This window comes from Zosterops lateralis, assembly GCF_965231275.1.
Source record: "Zosterops lateralis genome assembly, chromosome: 6".
NCBI lineage: Eukaryota > Metazoa > Chordata > Aves > Passeriformes > Zosteropidae > Zosterops > Zosterops lateralis.
Window position 1 is genome coordinate 14,677,624 of NC_139761.1, and position 18,817 is coordinate 14,696,440.

Sequence of the window (18,817 nt, forward strand, 5' to 3'; positions counted from 1 at the left end):
GAAAAATCTGTCTTGAACAGAGAAGCTAAATTTATTGAATGAAAATATTTTTTTTTAATTCATCAATAAAATATATGAGTTAGAGAATGGGATATGGTAATCAGTTTTTAGTGTTTTTTAAAATGCTGATTTCTGAAGGTGTTTCTAGAACTTTTTCCAGAATATTATTTGACTCCATGTCTTTTTTTGGCTTAAAAGTGAGAGATACCTGCATAATAAGTATCTTTCCAAATCTCTTTTCAAGTGCATGTGCTTTTTTATATGGCATAGAAGTATTACATTATGTATTGTAAGTGTGACAAGAATATTCTGTTTAATGCTAACTGTTTCTGTTTTTCCATATAAATATTTACCTTTAAATTACCTGTAAATTATTTACCTTTAAATGTGATGGTGGTTTAAATTCCAGTCAGTAGAACAGAAAACATTAATTCAGTGTTTGGTTCCTTTTGCAACACCTGCTATTGAAATAAAATTTTCCAGCCTAAGCATCATAAGTTTGCAGGTAGATTAACAGGATACATTTTGTAAATAATTTGATATTATTTCACAGATCTGTGAGGATTATCCATCATGTCCTCGAATTTTGGGATTAACAGCTTCCATTTTAAATGGGAAATGTGATCCTGCTGAGTTAGAGGAGAAGATCCAGAAACTGGAGAAAATTTTGAAGAGCAATGCTGAAACTGCAACTGATTTGGTGGTTTTAGACAGGTATGTTTTATAATGATTGTTGGTAAATTGATGCCTGCATTTTCACTCTGGGTAGAGGAATAAACCAGTAGCAATATTTTGTCTTGTTAATTTTAGAAAAGTTTGTGTTTATATGATGCCGCTATTCCATTTAGGGTGGAGATGGAATGTTAAATGGCTTTTGAGTATAAAGGCTGATTAGCCTTGGTTGGGAGAGATTTTCTGTAGTTAAAAAACAAAACAAAAAATTGCCTGCCCCACCCCTCCAAATGCATAGCCTGGGTTTTGAAGGCTAATGAAAGATAGGGGGAAATGAGAGGAGTAGTAAATACTTAAATAACAGAGCAGGTGAGTTACAGAATCCAGAATCCTGTGAATGTCATTTAAACTGAAAGTGTGATGACTTCTAAGTCCCCCTAAGTAGGGGAACTTAGGGTAAAGTGACTGCTATGTAGCATGTTTTTTCTTCTACCACTATGTGTAAATATATTAAATGCATTTTTTAAAACTTGTCTGAACCATTTCCTTTTTAAGAATGTCTTGCTGCCATTCAAGAATAGTACTTACCTTACTTGTGTAAATGTAAATATAGACATACCTTTACATTATGTGAGTTGGTTTTCTTTTGTATAGCAGGAGTGCACTTTGGAAAAATGAGTGGAGATATTGAAGTAAATAGAATTTGCTTAAATTGTCCAATATTTGAAATGAGGATAGCAATATTAGCCTTCTTTTTAGGAGTGTATTAGAACAGTGTCTAGGAAGAAGTAGTTCAATATTTTGGGTCTTGTAGGTTTTTCTGAAGTGTTTAACTGTATAACTTTTAACAATTATTGATTCATGGTGGGGAAAGAAATGTTCTTGAATACATATTATGTTGCTGTTGTGTTTGCTGTATAACCTTAAGAGCTGAAATAGTTCTGGCTTTCAGAAGCTGTGTTTAACTTTATCTTTGCCCTTATTAAGATATACTTCTCAGCCATGTGAGATTGTTGTAGACTGTGGACCATATACTGACAAAAGTGGGTTGTATGGAAGATTATTAAAGGAATTGGATGAAGCACTTGCTTTTCTAAATGACTGCAACATATCTGTACATTCAAAAGAAAGAGATTCTACCTTAATTTCTAAGCAGGTAAGGATTTCAAGAAATGTGAGAAACCTGGGGAATAGAAATCTTACTACTGTTTTTCTTTGCCGTGTATGTTAGATGAAACCTCCTTAGCTAGCCATCCTTGATGGTCTGAAGCAAAAAGACTTCTGATTTTTGTGTTTATTAACATGCAGTTGTTTTCATAAATGAATGGGGCTTCAATGTCAGGCATTGATTAGAATTTCATTTAGTTTAAAATTCAAATTTGCTTAAATCACTAAAACAATTCTGCACCCTGATGTTGTCGGTCCTTCTCTGTGAAGTCAAGAATTTGACATTTTCACAATCTCCTATGACCTTTGAATAATTCAGTACAGAAGAGAAAATAATGTTTCAGGAAGAATTTGGACTGTACCCCATTGTATTAAAAGTTGATAAAGGAAGAATTTGGGCAAAGACTGCAGCCAGAGATGCGCAGTGTCTGTAGTTTATCTTAAAACAATACTGGACTAGTGCCACACCTTGCTGGAACAGAATTTGAATCTCAGGCTTGCCCCTGATTTTCTCTCTGTTTGCCCCTGTGTTGTCCTGACCTTTGGCAGAGGATGGTTCAAAAGGTGTGAAGTATTTAGCAGGGACCTTTCACACAGGGGGTGCAGGTACCTTTTTTAACCCTGCTTGGCCTTCCTAGTTTGGAATTGCCTGCTAAGTTGTAACTGTGTAGGTATGTAAGTCTTTGAAAAAGAAGTCAGTAGAGAGTCAGTACTGTGACTATTCCTGTAACAGTTCACAAGAAATTTGGAGAATGTATTTCTTTCTTCAGCCCAAAATATTTTGGTTTCCTTTAGCATTTTTAGAAACTGAGGACGCTGACACTGTTTATAAAATATTGTTTGTGCCAGAGGGAAGGATGTACATAAGGCAGCCTTATTACAGTGCATGGGAATTGGAAGTTCTAGTTACTTGTGCTAGACTTAAACCATAATAGGCTAAAATACATACGGAATGCTGGCTGGAGGCAATCTTCATGACTTGCAGAGTCCAGAAGAGTGGATTAGCTGCTCTACATCTGAAGCTTGTAACCCTCTGTGCTTGTTTTAAACCAGTAGCTCTCTGAGAGGACGGAGGCACCCATATTAAGAAAAGAAACGAGTTTCAGACTGAGGTTCTGTATGTCTCAGCAACGTAGGATATCAATACTCTGTACGCAGTTACAATTAGTCTAAATAGTTTTGCCCTTAAGCCATAGAACTAATAAACTTCACAGAGGGTAGGATAGCATCAAGAGGATGATAGCTTGTTCTTTATTTCCTCACAGAACAGAAGAAGGTAGAGAAATTAAAACAGCAGCTGAAAACCTGACTGTTACAGTTAGTTCCGTTGTAGTTCTTCTGATACAGTACAGGGCATCCAAATGATAAGTCCTTTTAATAGTGTTACCAGTGTGCCCCGTTTCTGAATTCCTAGTTTATTTTCCGACAATTTCACTTTTCCAGAGGATAAACTTCTCATCAGATAAGATTATGATGGTATTTAATGCCTGTTCTGTTTCCTATGAGTAGAATATAGTTCTCTCTTTTTACTATTCCACCCACATGTACAACCACTGTATTCTGTTTTTTCTTTGAAAGGATGGATTTCCTAAGGCTACCTTAAGGCTACTGTGTAACTTTCTGGTTATATACTTCTGAAACCCTGCCAGCTGTCAGTAGTAAATAAAGTAAAAATGCCAAGTAAAGTGTTTATTATATAACATAGAACTAATAGAATAAAGATAAGAATATTTGCTTTGTTTATGTAGCTGCTTCAAAAAGCATTCTCCTTTTTAGTATAAATTTCAAATTGCAGTTCTACAAAATGCCAAAATTTTGATTAAGCTTGGGTCTTTTTGGAGATTCAGAAATGTACAGTTTGAAGTTGATCGGTAATAATTTAAGGGGGGGGGATGGAACTTGCTCCATTAGAAACACCAAATTTCCCAAGGTCATCTAAATAAGAAATGCAGACTTCTGCATTTTTTTTAAAGTAAAAAAAGTCATAATCCTTACAAAGAATGTGCTGTTAGAGAAAAAAGCCCCTAGTCTTAAATGAATAGTTCATGAATGTACTCTTTGAACTGATACTTGAATTCATTTGTTGTAGATATTGTCAGACTGTCGAGCTGTGTTGGTTGTTCTGGGACCGTGGTGTGCAGATAAGGTAGCTGGGATGATGGTGAGAGAGCTGCAGAAGTATATCAAACATGAACAAGAGGAGCTGCACAGGAAATTTTTATTGTTTACAGACACTTTCCTAAGGAAAATACATGCACTCTGTGAAGAGCACTTCTCGCCTGCCTCACTTGACCTGAAATTTGTGACCCCAAAAGTAATAAAGCTGCTTGAAATCTTGCGCAAATACAAACCATATGAACGGCAGCAGTTTGAAAGTGTTGAATGGTATAACAATAGGAATCAGGATAATTACGTGTCTTGGAGTGATTCTGAAGATGATGATGAGGATGAAGAAATTGAGGAGAAAGAGAAGCCAGAGACTAATTTCCCATCTCCCTTTACTAATATTTTATGTGGAATTATTTTTGTGGAAAGAAGATACACAGCAGTTGTTCTAAATAGGTAAAGCTTTTTATTTAAAAAAAAATATTCTGAAGGAAAAAGGCAGACTTAGCTGCCAGGATGTTCATATCATGAATATGTAGGGATTGCCTTATATTTTCAGAACTCTATTCATGAAGTTGGTTTAGGAGATCATACAGAATATTTCTGTAGCATATGGGAAGAACATATGTGTCTTTGAAAGTTGTACTCAAGGACTTGTTTCAGACCTGAGTTTTAATTTGATTTGTTTAGAAGGCAAAATGTGAAATAGTGTACTAAACCTGTAAAATAAGCATATACTGATTTGTTGTGATTGGTCTTTAGATTTCTATTTTCAATGGATGTTGGAAACTTCTCTAGCCTACTGAGTTCAATACTTCTGGAAATCTCACTCTTAATGTACTAAATCACAATATTATACAATCCAAGTCTAGAGAAAATCAAATTTGTTCTTGTACAAACATCTCTCAGTACTACTTTCACAGCTGATGTTTATAAAACACCTATTTAGTCAAACACTAAGTGCTTTCTTAGTCTCCACCAAGAAAAATATGAATGTGGGAGTATTTGCCAACTGGCAGTATTGTAGTTCCGTATCAGTTCGTATTCTTGAATGTGATACGTTAGTTATGTGTGACACTTAAATATTAAAAGCTAATTGCCACCAACTGTGAATAACATGATTGATACACCTCTCCTGATTTTGGTTTCTGATAAATTCCTCTGATAGTGTAGCAAATGTCCTGTGCTAGATGTTTGTTGCATTCTGGGTACCTCTAAATCTGACCCCTCTGTTGTACATTATTGCTCTAGTTAATAAGTGCATAACGTATCCTTTGTTCTGCAGACTTGCCTATGTGTTTTTTGTCAACTTCTCTGTCTTTTCCTTTTTTCATTTTAAATATGTTCACGTAAATCTACAGTATGAGGCAAACCAAGCTGTTCAGCAATATGGACATATTCAGTTAATAAGTCCTGAAGAAATTAACAGTCTTTTACTGAGCTGAAACAAGTATTTCATTACCCTACAGGGAATGAACAGAATTCTGAAAACTTTTTTCTTTGTACAGTTATGATTGTGACTTAAATCATACTGGTTTCCCACTGTGCATTCACGTATTCTGTGATTTATACACTATACAATGTCCTAACTGCTGTTGAACCTGACAGAACACAGACTCTAGATTAAATAGATGATCAAATTCTGCCATCTTGAGCTTTAGGCACCACGAGTAGGGGTTATTAGTGGCAAAATATAAAACTATATGTGGCTTTTTATCCCCTTCTGAAAGCTAGCTGCCAGACTTTCAAAATGCTCCTTTACCTCATGTAGCACCTGATTTCAGAATACCTGATACTGTATTGACAGTCAGACTTGAGCTGTTGAAATGAAGACTGGAAGCGTTTGTTGAAGAAGCTCACTGTAGGCCCCCTTCAGCAGAGTGCATTTAATTCAAGAGCCTCTGCTGATGATAGCTGTACTTAGGCTATATATAGCAGAAAGACTCTCTGCTGAATGAGAAAGTCATGAGTGTTTGAATTAGTGTATCACAGCTACTTCCAGTAATCCAGTATGGATCGTTAAATAGAACTGACTTAAAACACAAGTATAATTTTTCTTAAAACATAGTTATTATGGTAGTATTTAGAATACCATTTTGTGAAATCCTGGATGACTGAAGAAGGGCAAAATTCATTATGTGAGTTGTACTTTCTGCCTTTAATTCTTATTGCATTCAGTTGATGGAGTGACTTGCTCACTGTTTAATTTGATGTATACAGTTCAGTTCTGGTGCCTATAAGCTCCTTTTCAGAATAGAAAACATTTTCTAAAGCCCAGTTTTCTTTCATTTGCATTGCAGTGCCTCTCAGCTCCCTTAAGAGAAGGGTTTGAAAGCAGAAGTTCTTGTATCTGTTTGATAAACACCACCTGTTATCTACCACAAACAAGTTTTTTTTAGCCACAGGGTTGAAGTCATATATGTTTCTCAGGAACCTGGCGAAGACTTGCAATGAAGTGATTATTCAGATGCTTTTAATTGTCCAGTTCTATACAAATGAACTAAAATAAGAATGTTTGGGAGGTTCAGTGGGTACTCAATTTGTCTGATCTCACAGAAATGCCATGTTGAAAAACAAATACAGAAAAAATATGTCTGATTATTAACCCATACTTTCTTAGAGTGTCTGTCTCAAGAACCTAGACTGCATACAGAAATGTAACTCCATTTGGCCTTGAATTAACAAACCACATCTGCACTTCAGCACAGGAGGATCCTTCTAGTCTGCTTCCCTAAAGATGGCAAGCTGTATGCCTCTTTTCTGTCCTCTTGCCTGTTTCTTTGGTCTTTCTAGTTTTAACAGATTGCAGAGGAGGATAGCCTTCAAGTTTTTTTTGTTCCCATAAATTTTGTTTAAAATAGGGACTAAGAAAGGGGGCAAGACTTCAGTAGTTTTCCAAGGGTTTAAAGAGAAGGGATAGCTTTGCCATTTTCTCTCTGGTTTGGCAGCAGCTTGCTGAGCAGATGGGAGACTGGCACAGCATCCATCTACTTCTATGCCAGGCAGAAGTGCTAGAGATGTTTTTGGGAAAGGTTTGAGTTACTGCTGGAGGTGTAGAGAGGCAGGCTGATCTTTGGCTGTGGGGAGCACCTGGTAATGGACATGATGATACGCTTTGAGCAGATCAGTACTGGGATAGCTGTAGTGACACATGCCAGGGATTGTTTGTTGTATATCATCCCTTGGTTTTTATTGGCTCTCCTGCTCAAAAGCCTGTTACAGTTGAGTAATTTCAGATTGTTTGTCCTGAAAACTGATCAACTAATGCTCCAGCATACTTACTTTGATTGCACACTGTAATTGTAGTTTTAAATCCATAAGTGCCTCATTTTTAGATGGTAGTGCATTATTTAGGTGAGCAATCTTCTACCTTATCTGTGAAATCAGAACACTGCAGAAGCCAACCTTTACTGGTTCTGTGACATAAATAATAAACTGAGTGGAAATAATAGTGGAAATAACTGAGGGTATGAATGCTTCTCATATCCCTGTTGAGTATTCCTTTTAAAGAATTGTATTATGTCCTCTGTTTGAGTTAATTTCACAAGTAGTGAACAACTCACTGTGTGGGCTGAGTATTTACTCTTGAGAAAAACATTTTGACAGTAGTATACTTGAACAGCATGTATATTCTGATATTAAGTAGAATTACAATCTTACATTTTAACCTAGAAGTTAACATTTTATACTGAAGATACATACTTTTTTTGAGGAAGCAGTTATAGGTCTTTCCTCTAAAATCAGCTAGAGCTTACAGAAAAAGATTAACAAAGTAATTTTGAGTAGAGTGCTTTAACAACAGGGGAGCCTTAGAGTAATAGGTTGGTTTAAAAATACCTGGTTTTACTATGATAAGTCTGAAATGTGTGATGCTTGCACACTCCTTGTGTTTCTCTATGCAGTCTGTCTTGTGGTAACCTTACAGAGGTTTTTGAGAAGACTGCAGTCAGTTTATGTGTTCACATGACTTAATTGTCATGCTTCCACTTTTCCTTTTAATACAGGTCTTCCAAATAATAGATTTTCCTCCATTTTGTAGGTTGCGTAACTTCTAAAAACACGTATAATATTTTTAGGTTGATAAAAGAAGCTGGCAAGCAAGATCCAGAACTGGCTTACATCAGTAGCAATTTTATAACTGGACATGGCATTGGCAAGAACCAGCCTCGTAACAAGCAGATGGAAGTAGAATTTAGAAAACAGGAAGAGGTAACTTGAAGAAAAAAAAATTTAACTGGCAGTACCCATTTTGTGTGTGTGTGTGTGTGTCTTTGAAATCAAAACAAATCAACAATCAGAGTCTGAGGCACAGTCATTGGAAGTTTGTATCTTTGTTTTAACAAATATGTATACTTATTGGAGATGTTGTTTGTAAAACAAAGCGTATTTGGAGATATTGCTATGTCACATTACATAAATAGAAATTAAAACTTTGTGTAAAATTATGTTTATATCTTGTCAGATTATGATCTAATTTTTCTGCATTGTGTTTGTGGTAATACAATAATCTGTTAAGAATGTAAAGTCAGGCTTACTGACATTTTCAGTAGTTAAGCTGATTTTAATATTTATGTTCTCTAAATGTGAATTTGGTTAATCGTTAAATGTTATAAATGTTTTTAAATAAACCCCCTTATTTTACATAATTTAAAGCTCATTCTGGCTGGGTTGTGCTCCAGACACCACACTTTTCCTTAGTATTGTTTCATATATAGTATAAATATTAGAAGTGCCAGCTCCTCTAGAATGTGCTCTGCACCCTCAGGATGCTTCAGCCTCAGGAGTGTTTGGGCAAAGATGGTGTCCTGAAAGCAGCATTTGTTTTTTCTTTAATACCACAACTGAAAACTTGTGAGTAAATATAGGAGATCCTCTCCATTGCTAGGGGTTATAGTAGCTTCTTAGACACATGAGATTCCACATACCTGATTTTATTCCTAGAAATCTGCTTGTCCTGATAAATAGTATTGTTATGTTTCTGAAAAGATTCTTTGTAATAGTTTTGTTTTTTCATGTCTGGACATGTTTGGGGGGTGTTGAGCCACTCATCTTGGTTTTACTGTCTTTTGTGGAATCCCACAATGGAAAAAATCTTGGACTAATAGGTCAAATTTGTCTTTGTTACTTTTGCAGGTTCTTAGAAAATTTCGAGCACATGAGACCAACCTCCTTATTGCTACTAGTATTGTAGAAGAGGGTGTTGACATACCAAAATGCAACTTGGTTGTGCGTTTTGATTTGCCCACGGAGTATCGTTCCTATGTGCAGTCAAAAGGAAGAGCTAGAGCACCAATTTCCAATTACATCATGTTAGCAGATACAGACAAAATCAAAAGTTTTGAAGAAGATCTTAAGACATACAAAGCAATTGAGAAGGTAGGAGGTCAAAGGAATGGGCCTGGGGTTTTTTAAAGTGTATCATAGTATTTTTTCTGGGAAAAATCTCTCATCATGTTCTGTTCTTAAAATGTTAAGATCCTCCGAAACAAATGCTCAAAATCTGTTGATGCCAATGAAACTGAAACCGAACCCATTGTTGATGATGATGATGTCTTTCCACCCTACGTATTGAGGCCAGATGAGAACAGTCCAAGAGTTACTATTAACACTGCTATTGGACACATAAACAGGTAAGAGGTATATTCCCTTCTTACTTCATGTCATTGAATAAAGGGTTTCTTAGTCGGTCTCGTAACATGGATGCATGGGCTGGGGCATTTTACACATTTCCTCTTGGGCAGCTTGACAGAATCTTCTCTCCTAAAGGAGGTGGTCACAGAGGTTTGAAGGGATTATTTGCTTTCTTGATCTTTATCCTACTAGAGGTTCTAGCTCTGATAATAAATGTAGTGATATTGATTCCTGTTTAATTAAAAGCTTTCCTGAAAACATTCAGCTTCAAAATGTGTAGTAAATTTGCATTTCTGCTCTTGTCAAGCTAGCTTTAAAAATAAATAAGTAAATAAAAGAACTGTTAAAACAGTAGTTAAATCTTCCAGTTCTAATATTCACATTTGTAATAGCAATCTGTTGTCATCTTTACATACAAAACCATATTAAAGTCCACAAGGCAGGATGGAAGCTACTCAAATATCAACTCTGTAAGGCAATGGTAATTCTTAGTGATAGGAAGACAAAAAAGACAAGGAAGAAGACGCAGGAAGTTGTGGACCCGTCAGTTTAACTATATTCATATGGAATGTTATGGACCAAGTCCTCACGGCAACAGTTTTTAGGCCCATAAATAAAAGGGGGTTGGCAGAAACCAAGTTTTACTGCAGGCTCTATATCTCTAGTGTCATAAAGTGGTTGACGTTCTGAAAAGCAGTGAATGTCACGTACTTAAGTAAAGCTTTTGGTGTAATTGCCAGAGTACTACCTTAGTAGCTAAATTCTTGAGATTCAGACCATTTTGATGGGCTACCTGGTAAATAAAGCCTCTCAAAGCAGTCATATTTGAAGGATGAATAGCAGATGGTAAATGGTTCTAAGGCTGTTTGGCAGCTGGTTATGTGTGGCATTACTTCTGGACTGTTAGGAGGTCCATCCAAGTTTAACATCAGGATGTTTGCATTTAATGCCAGGTTGGGAGAAAGGGAAGTCAGTACAAATAAGGAAAGGTGGGAGGGGAAACCATGATAAACAAGAGCAATACGACAACAGTAAACTCAGGAGACATATAGGAACCCTGACACCTAGCGGGAAACAGCCTTGTGCATCGTTACAAGCTGGAGTGACCTTTCCGGGGACAGGACTTGTAATAAAGGACTTGGAGGTCTTCTGCTCAGAAGTTAGTTGAGTATGAGTCAGTAGTATACCTTTACAGTGCTCGATATGCCTGAAATCATCTCTAGCATTCATATCAGTAAGGTTAGGTTCCACTGAAATGTGTTTGGGTTTTGATGACATGTAAAATGTTTTGTCAACTTAGGTACTGCGCTAGATTGCCAAGTGATCCATTTACACACCTGGCTCCCAAGTGTAAGACCCGGGAACTACCTGACCATACATTTTACTCTACTCTCTACCTGCCAATCAACTCACCTCTTCGAGCTTCAATTGTTGTAGGTATTTGGTGAAGGAAAAGCATTGTAGTACATTAATATGTTGGGCTAAGAATTGGTCTGTGCTGTTTCTAGATCTAGTCACTGTTGGTAATGAAAACTAGTTTTTTCTGTATTGTACTCTTGTCGTGGTTTGAAAGCAAAACGAGTGAGAGGCTCCAAGTCAGAAATACAATTTAATAAGAAGAAAGGTTAAAAGGTTAAAATAAAATAAATATAATAACACAAAGGACCACTGACAGTAAGGGCTGCTTGTACTGTCCCAAATCCCAGCTTATATCCAGGTGAGAATGCTTGGCTCCTCCCCCTGGGTGGAGCATCTCACAATGGGATGATGAGTTGTGAAGTGGGTCCTTGATGGCCCATTAAACAGAGGTAACTCCTGGAGGGAGTTACCTGTGAGTCATGGGCAAGGTGTTGATGGGTCATTAGCAGAAGACAGCCCAAAGGCAGGGGCCTGGGAAGAACACTGCCCCACTTGGTTTAACAGTTCGTGAAGACGGTGATAGAATAAATACTTTGTGTACATCCTACACTATAAGCCAGGACAACTCTCTAACTGGTTTTAGATCACTGTTTTTGTTATAATTCATTTTCCATTGGTTACTGTTTATGCCAGAGGCAAAAATATTTAGATATTCTTCCCTGTACATTGTTGTTTCTGCACTTGTCCTTTGTTGGTTTTGATCAATAGTATAGTTGAGTTCTTGTAATTCTGGTTTCTGTGGAAAAACAAACCTGAATATTTTCATAAAATTGCCATCAATGTGTTTTTTACAGAAATTTTGCTTGCTTCAAATGCTTGTGTTAAACTAAGCATACATAAGTAACTTGCTAGTAAACCAAAGTTTTTACGAAGTATTTAAATGTTTATAGGGCCCTCCAATGAGTTGTGCAAGGCTGGCTGAGAGAGTTGTCGCTCTTATTTGCTGTGAAAAACTGCACAAAATTGGTAAGAACTGGAAAAACAACCTCTTTATTAAAGTGTATTTTATAGTTGAGAAATTGCACATGATATGGATGTTATATATGTACATGCCCTTCTGTTGTAGCCATCTGTTGCAGCTTTCTTTTGCTTGCCTTGTTTCATGATGCGGTCATGTACTTACTAATTGAGCTCACACCTTGTAAGCTGAAGTTAAACAAGCAACAACATTTAACAAATTTTGCTTTAAACAGCAAAAGCAACATCAGTACTACATCCTACAGCCAACAGAACATGGTTTTTAAAGTGAATTGTGACAAAATGTAAAATACCTTAAATATAAAATACCCTAAGTTTATTGCTTTCTCTACTGTATTCTAAGTCACGGTCCAAAAATAGGACATTGCAGGACTAGTTCAGCTCTTTTTTCTAGTAAGTATAATGGAGTGTTTTCTTTCATTGTGGAACATTTTTTAGGTAATTCTGTATTACTGGGTTTTTTTTAATGAAGTACAGAAGTATTTATGCATTTTTTTAAAGCAAAACAAATTGTAGGTCTGGGGTTTGTATTTTTTTTTTTCTGAGTTAAACCTTTTGAACAGAGAATTCATACCAACAAATGTATCCAAGAATGGCACTCTTATGGTGGCTCAACCCAGTGTTGGAAGTGCACATTCAATAGCAGTAATTTGCTTCTTAGAATGATAAAGAAATACAAATTTTGCCTCTTCCTTTGTATAACTCCATCTGAATGATTTTAAAATAAGTGTTTCAGTCAGAGATCACTTTTTATGGGCAAAAAGAATTCTTGGATATTTTTGCTATAGATTTCAATTTTGTAATTAAATATGTTTTTTACTGCAAATAAGCATTTTAGCCCAAAATTCAGTCTTTCTCACTCTTTCCCCAAAGTTGCACTTTTGGAGCCTTGCAGTAGTCCATGTATTTTAAAACATTACATGTAGGGTGTTTTCCCAAGCAATCTCACTACTGTGTAGGATCTGAAGGAACCAAGATTTGATTGCTCATAATGCTATTTCTTTGTATTCTTTCATAATATTCAGGTGAACTGGATGATCATTTGATGCCAGTTGGTAAAGAAACGGTTAAATATGAGGAGGAACTTGATTTACATGATGAAGAGGAAACCAGTGTTCCAGGAAGGCCAGGCTCTACAAAACGAAGACAGTGCTATCCTAAAGCTGTTAGTATCACTTACTGCTGTCCAGATTTCTGATCTAATGCTTTATGTACTAATAAGACAGAATTGCCAACTCTTAATCTTAGCTGATAAGAAATTTTTAGAAGTCTTGTATTTACAGTGGAAATACTTTGATGTTCTAATTCTGTGGAAGCCTGCAGTGCTACCTGAGTTTATGGTACCACATTCTTTGGAAGCATGCCTGTAAGCTCAAAGAATATTCACTTTCTGTAGGGCTTGTTGGCAAATATTTACAAATACTTACTTGTCTAGTATGGAAATAACTGTGAGGAAAATAGTCCTGCCTTAATAATCTGTAAAATCTTTATCTTATTACTGGCTTTCAGGACAAATAATTGAACACTACAGATGTGCCCTGGGCTAAATAAAAAAATATGTTTGAGGGGTTTATTGATGCTTGGTTTAGTTTGGCAGGTTTCCTTGTTGAACAAAGAATTCCATAATTCCTAGTTTAAATCTTAGAACATCAAATAAGTGTACTTCTGATTTTCTTTTAATTTTAAAGTAGTTCTAAATATTATACTTAATGTTATACTTGATCTGTTGAAAGGGTCCCACAAGAAAATACAGCTCTGTGTTAAGTAATGTATTCACAGTCTGTTAAAACAGATTTCAACCACACCAGTTTGTAAAATTGGATTATTAAATGGTATTTGTGGGAGAACTGGAAATACTTCAAGAGAAAATGGAGACAAGAAGCTTTGTCAGAGTATTTTGCAACTACTCTGGAACCTTCCTTTTTCCTCTGCAGTAGTTACAGGTTCTGTCTAAGATCCTTTGAATAGGACAGGTAATTCATATAGAATCTGATAATCTTTGCGTTTCACAAAGATGCACAGTTTGCATTTTTGCACAGTATTTCTGGTTACAAGTGTTTTTCTTTGCCCTCTTACCTCACTACTAGTGATTGTTGGAATGGAGTGATTCATAAAATGCAAAATTATGGTATCTCATTCAGAGGAGTTGATTTGTCAAGTGGTGCATCATTCTTTCTCAGTTATTTCTTTTTTAATAGAGAATCTAAGAATACTTTCCCTTGCTTTTGTCCCAACTTCTCACATCTGGAAAAGAAGCTTTGGCAAATGTTTAAGGTCTGCAAGATCCTCTTGGGTTCAATGTAGTTATTAAATTTATGAGTAATTTTCCATTAAGCCAAGGCCGTAGTTTTACTGCAGTGTAACTTTAAAATCCAGGACTACATGTATTGCAATTTAGTTTTAGATAAACAGGAGGATCATTTTGAGACCTGCAAAGTAATGAACTTCTACCAAACATAAAGCATGGTTTCTTAACGTCTGCGAGAAATATGAGCAGCAGAATTAAAAGTGCTTGTGGCTGTTGCAATTATTCACATCTGCAAGCTAGAATTGTAATGGGAAAACTCATATAGTGTAGTGCCTGGGCAAAGGGGCAGTGTATTGATTTTTGTTTATGTGTTTGTCCCAAGTGTATGAAAACATTTTTGATACTTCTAAACAATTCTGGAAAAAGAATCTGTGTTAATGAAGCTGTAAGTTCAGTCAAGCTTTTTTTTTTTTTTTTTTTCTGAATACGCACATTTTCCTTTTTACCTTTTATTTTTCCTGTTCTGCTGTTAAGTTCCAAAGATCTTGGAAATGAAATATGCTGTAGTATTACTGGTTAAATGCAGACATTTGAATCCAAGCTTACTTCAATATGCTTAAAGGGAGGAGAGGCATGTTTTGCCTCCATTCAATACTGTAGAAAGAAAAGTTCTAAGCATACCCAAAAGCAAGATTAAAACACAAACTAGGTTAAATGGTGTGATCCAAGATGTTAATACAACTTTATATATTATAAAAGAGAGAAAATAGGAAAATGCCCAGAATAATGACAAGAAGCAGAGGAAAGGGGCTGCCAGTACCATGGGTTCAGCTCTGGTTTATGGAGCAAGATGGGGGAGATCTGCATCACGTGCAAAGTGTCTCTCTCCAGTGAAGTCCCTCCCAGAGCAGTCAGGCTTGCCAGTGAGGGAGCAGAGCCATGGCAGCAGGACCAGCACAGGGGTAGGGGGCACGAGCAGCCTCACAGTGTAGGACAGCACAGATGGGAAATTCCAAGCACTGTGTTGATTTGGTAGCACCTGTGGTAGGTTGGGCACTTGCATGTAGTGTTTTGGGAGTGCAACATGTCCACCTGGTAAAGTTCATTGGCTGGCTCTCATGAGTTATCAAAAGTCTGCTACTTGATTGCTTGATGTATCAACTACAAGCTATTTTAATAATTTTCAAACAGGGTGCTTCATTTTCTAAAAGCAGTTTCTAAGGCTTTTGTTAGAGGCAATTTGAAACTTGATTTTTCAAACCTTAATCTTCAGAGAGGTGAAGGAGAAACATTCCTTACTTTTTGCTTGTTCATGACATTCCTCCCTGTGGGTTCTACATCGCCTTGACGAACATGGATGTGGTCTTCTCCCATGGTGGTGATACAAGTATAGTGAACAGAGCGGGAAAGTGAGATGAATAAGCATGTTATCGTGCGTGTAACCAGGCTAGTGCCAACAATTAAAAATACAAATCCAGTTACTGTTGCAACTCTCAATTTGTGCTAACCACTTTCCCTATCCTGTAAGCTCTAAAGACTTTGAGAGGGCAGTAACCCATGATCTAGGTTCTGATCCATCAAACCAATCTCATGTTTGCATAGGTTGAAATAGTTCTCCAGCTTGATGACTTATTTCTTTCATCCTGGTTCATGCCTGCTCAGTGGAGGGTGAGACATTATGGATGGTAATGCAACACTCATTTACAAGGAGAACCAATACCCCTTTGTTTTTCAAGTAGTCAGTAACTGGAGTGATCTGTACTTGCTCCCAAGGGAAAGGGGTACAGATTGGTTACAAAGGAAGGAGAAAGAGTTGGTGCAGCATCTATGGTGAGTTTCTTTCCCAAACACCCATATTTTACCTTCTTTGTCAATCTGCAACTTTCTCTTCAGGAGGTCCAGTCTTAATAAATCTGTAGGGAAGTGTCTCAAAACTGTTAGAGTTTCAATCACTTTCTTCTTACCCAGCAACCAGCATCTTACCGTAGCAATCTTTTGAGATTGGGCATGCCCAGCAGCACCCACCACAAATAAACCTTTTTTTGAGGGAATGATTCCACATGAAGAGGCATCTTCAACTTTGAGAGCAGACATTTGAGCTCCAGTATCCACTAGAAAAGTTACAGGAACTTTATAGGGACCAATAGGACAGGTTGTTAGTAAGTCTCCTTTAGAATTTTTGGTAAGTCGTCTTATGAAAAGCCACCCTCTGTCCCCCAGCTCACCTACTGAGGACAAAGGAAGTCTCATGGCTGCTGGCCAAACATTTTTGCTTAAGAAAGAAAACACTGCTTGAGTCCAGAATAATTTTTTTTGTTCCTTATTTTTAGCAATGTGTTTCCAAATAAACCTAAGAGGAATTATTCAAATAATAATAACTAGGTGAAGTTTGGTGATTTTTTATCATGTTAAGATTTTTCTTTTTTTTGATTTTTTTTTTTCAGATTCCAGAGTGTTTGAGGGATAGTTATCCCAAACCTGATCAGCCCTGTTACTTGTATGTAATAGGAATGGTGTTAACGACTCCTCTACCTGATGAGCTCAACTTCAGGAGACGCAAGTTATATCCCCCTGAGGATACAACAAGATGTTTTGGCATATTGACAGCCAAACCTATACCTCAAGTAAGGAAACTGTTTCCTTTCCTTATTTTGCATGCCTTGCAACCTGTTATTTTTTACTTCCTCCCCACACAACAGAATGAAGCATTAGAAATGACCATAAATGATGCTTATATCAAGTAACCTCCAGAAAATAAACAACACTATCCATCCAATCAAGTCACCACTTCTTTTTCTGTCTGTAGGGATGGAACAATCTATTTTTGCTGCACTTCTGGTTTAGAAATTTAGTATTTTGCATTAGTAAATTCAAGATGTCCCTCCTTTTTTGTGTGAGCTATGATAGGAGTAGACATACCAGCTACAGAGGTGGCCTCCACTGCACTGCCTTATCTATACAAAAACTATGGTAACAAATCCTCTCAGCATTCCTAGTAGGCAGCAGAAGCATAAAAAGTGGGCATGTTAATTGAATTTGGCACCTTTTTCTTCAGAAAAATTTTACTAGGCATTTTCTGTTGGTAAGACTCAGATGAGGAAAACTTTTTCAAATTTTATTTTCTGTTGTCCACACAAGAAGGCATTTCAGGAATATTGCTGGGTTTCACATTTCTTTCTTCATAATAGAAAATGCTTCCTTTTCTACTTAGCTTTTATAGAGAGAAAAGCTGTAAAATACAAGGAGAACTGTTCAAAAAAAATCAGTCATTCTTTAACATTCAGAGCCTCATCTGTCACTGAAGAGTCATCACAGTTCAAAATTCTGATCCTATTTGATCTGATTTGCTGTAGGGTCAGTCAAGTATTACCTCAGAATCGGCACTAAACAGCCACTACTCTGTAAAGGAATCCTTTGGATTTTCTTTTGTGATTTCTTTCGATTGTGTTCTTGTTTAGATTCCTCACTTTCCTGTGTATACTCGCTCTGGAGAGGTTACAATATCCATTGAGCTTAAGAAATCTGGTTTTACTCTGTCTCTGCAAATGCTTGAGTTGATAACACGACTCCACCAGTACATTTTTTCACATATTCTTCGTCTTGAGAAACCTGCACTAGAATTCAAACCTACAGAAGCTGATTCAGCCTATTGTGTTCTACCTCTAAATGTTGGTAAGAACAAAAATTTTCTCATTTACAACTTGTCAGAAAAGTTCAGCCTAGAAAACTGAGTTATGCATTTTCCTTTTTAAGTTGATGACTCCAGCACTTTGGACATTGACTTTAAGTTTATGGAAGACATTGAGAAATCTGAGGCACGTACAGGCATTCCCAGTACACAGTATACAAAAGAAATGCCTTTTATTTTCAAGTTAGAAGATTACCAGGATGCAGTTATCATTCCACGGTGAGTACTCTACATAGTTTAGGTGTGTACTTCTTGTATTTATACAAACACTTCTAATAAGGGTATGTTAGTATCTGAAGCAGAATTGCTTTTTGAGAACTGTGTGCTGCTAGGCTGAAGGTATCTGGTAGCATTTCAAATAATTTAAAGATTTTTTTAAAATCAGCAGTTAATCTTATATTAGTAGGATTTAAGTGTTTAGGCATCCCAAGATTTATTATATTTTTATAAGGAATTGTAGAGCTCACCACAAAACTTACTTACATAGTATTCTGATAAAGCACTGCAGATTCATCAAGTGGCTTACTGAAACCCGTTTTCATTTGGAAAGATTGCATGGGAGTCCAGTTCTCTAGTTACTACTTATGCACACCAAAGGCTTGCTAAAGGAGGGTACCAAAGGCCTGCTAAAGGAAGGTATCATGTTGGTAGATGGGAAAATTAAAGTGATAAAGACCATTAAATAGAAATCTTTATATTCAGTAATATTCATTTTATGTACTGGATATGCAAAGGTTCTCCAGAATTGGTAGGCTTTGTGAAGGTTTAATTATTTCCTGTGGACCAGCTGGCTTCTGTTATACATAGTATAGCAGTGGTACTTGCTGAATATATAGGGAGGATAAATTTAAGTTTTAACTTTTTTGACCTCATCTGTCTCAGATATATGTTGGTTTTTGTTTTTGTTT

At 36.5% G+C, this 18,817-nt stretch overlaps 1 protein-coding gene across 6 annotated transcripts in view; it reads left to right on the forward strand.

The window, feature by feature from the left end:
- The window catches only part of DICER1 (dicer 1, ribonuclease III), a gene marked incomplete at its 3' end in the record, with an annotated part of 66,154 nt that overhangs the window by 28,616 nt on the left and 18,721 nt on the right, over positions 1 to 18,817 (forward strand). For 5 of the 6 annotated variants that reach the window (XM_083863202.1, XM_083863200.1, XM_083863201.1 and 2 more), the window contains 12 exons: positions 554 to 714; positions 1,660 to 1,828; positions 3,929 to 4,401; positions 8,022 to 8,154; positions 9,079 to 9,321; positions 9,421 to 9,575; positions 10,877 to 11,009; positions 11,886 to 11,961; positions 12,999 to 13,138; positions 16,666 to 16,845; positions 17,680 to 17,893; positions 17,975 to 18,128. In XM_083863202.1, the coding sequence (XP_083719328.1) occupies positions 554 to 714; positions 1,660 to 1,828; positions 3,929 to 4,401; positions 8,022 to 8,154; positions 9,079 to 9,321; positions 9,421 to 9,575; positions 10,877 to 11,009; positions 11,886 to 11,961; positions 12,999 to 13,138; positions 16,666 to 16,845; positions 17,680 to 17,893; positions 17,975 to 18,128 (2,231 nt within the window). Of the gene's footprint in view, positions 1 to 553; positions 715 to 1,659; positions 1,829 to 3,928; positions 4,406 to 8,021; positions 8,155 to 9,078; positions 9,322 to 9,420; positions 9,576 to 10,876; positions 11,010 to 11,885; positions 11,962 to 12,998; positions 13,139 to 16,665; positions 16,846 to 17,679; positions 17,894 to 17,974; positions 18,129 to 18,817 lie in introns of those variants that run through there. The other variant, XM_083863205.1, reaches the window with a different exon arrangement.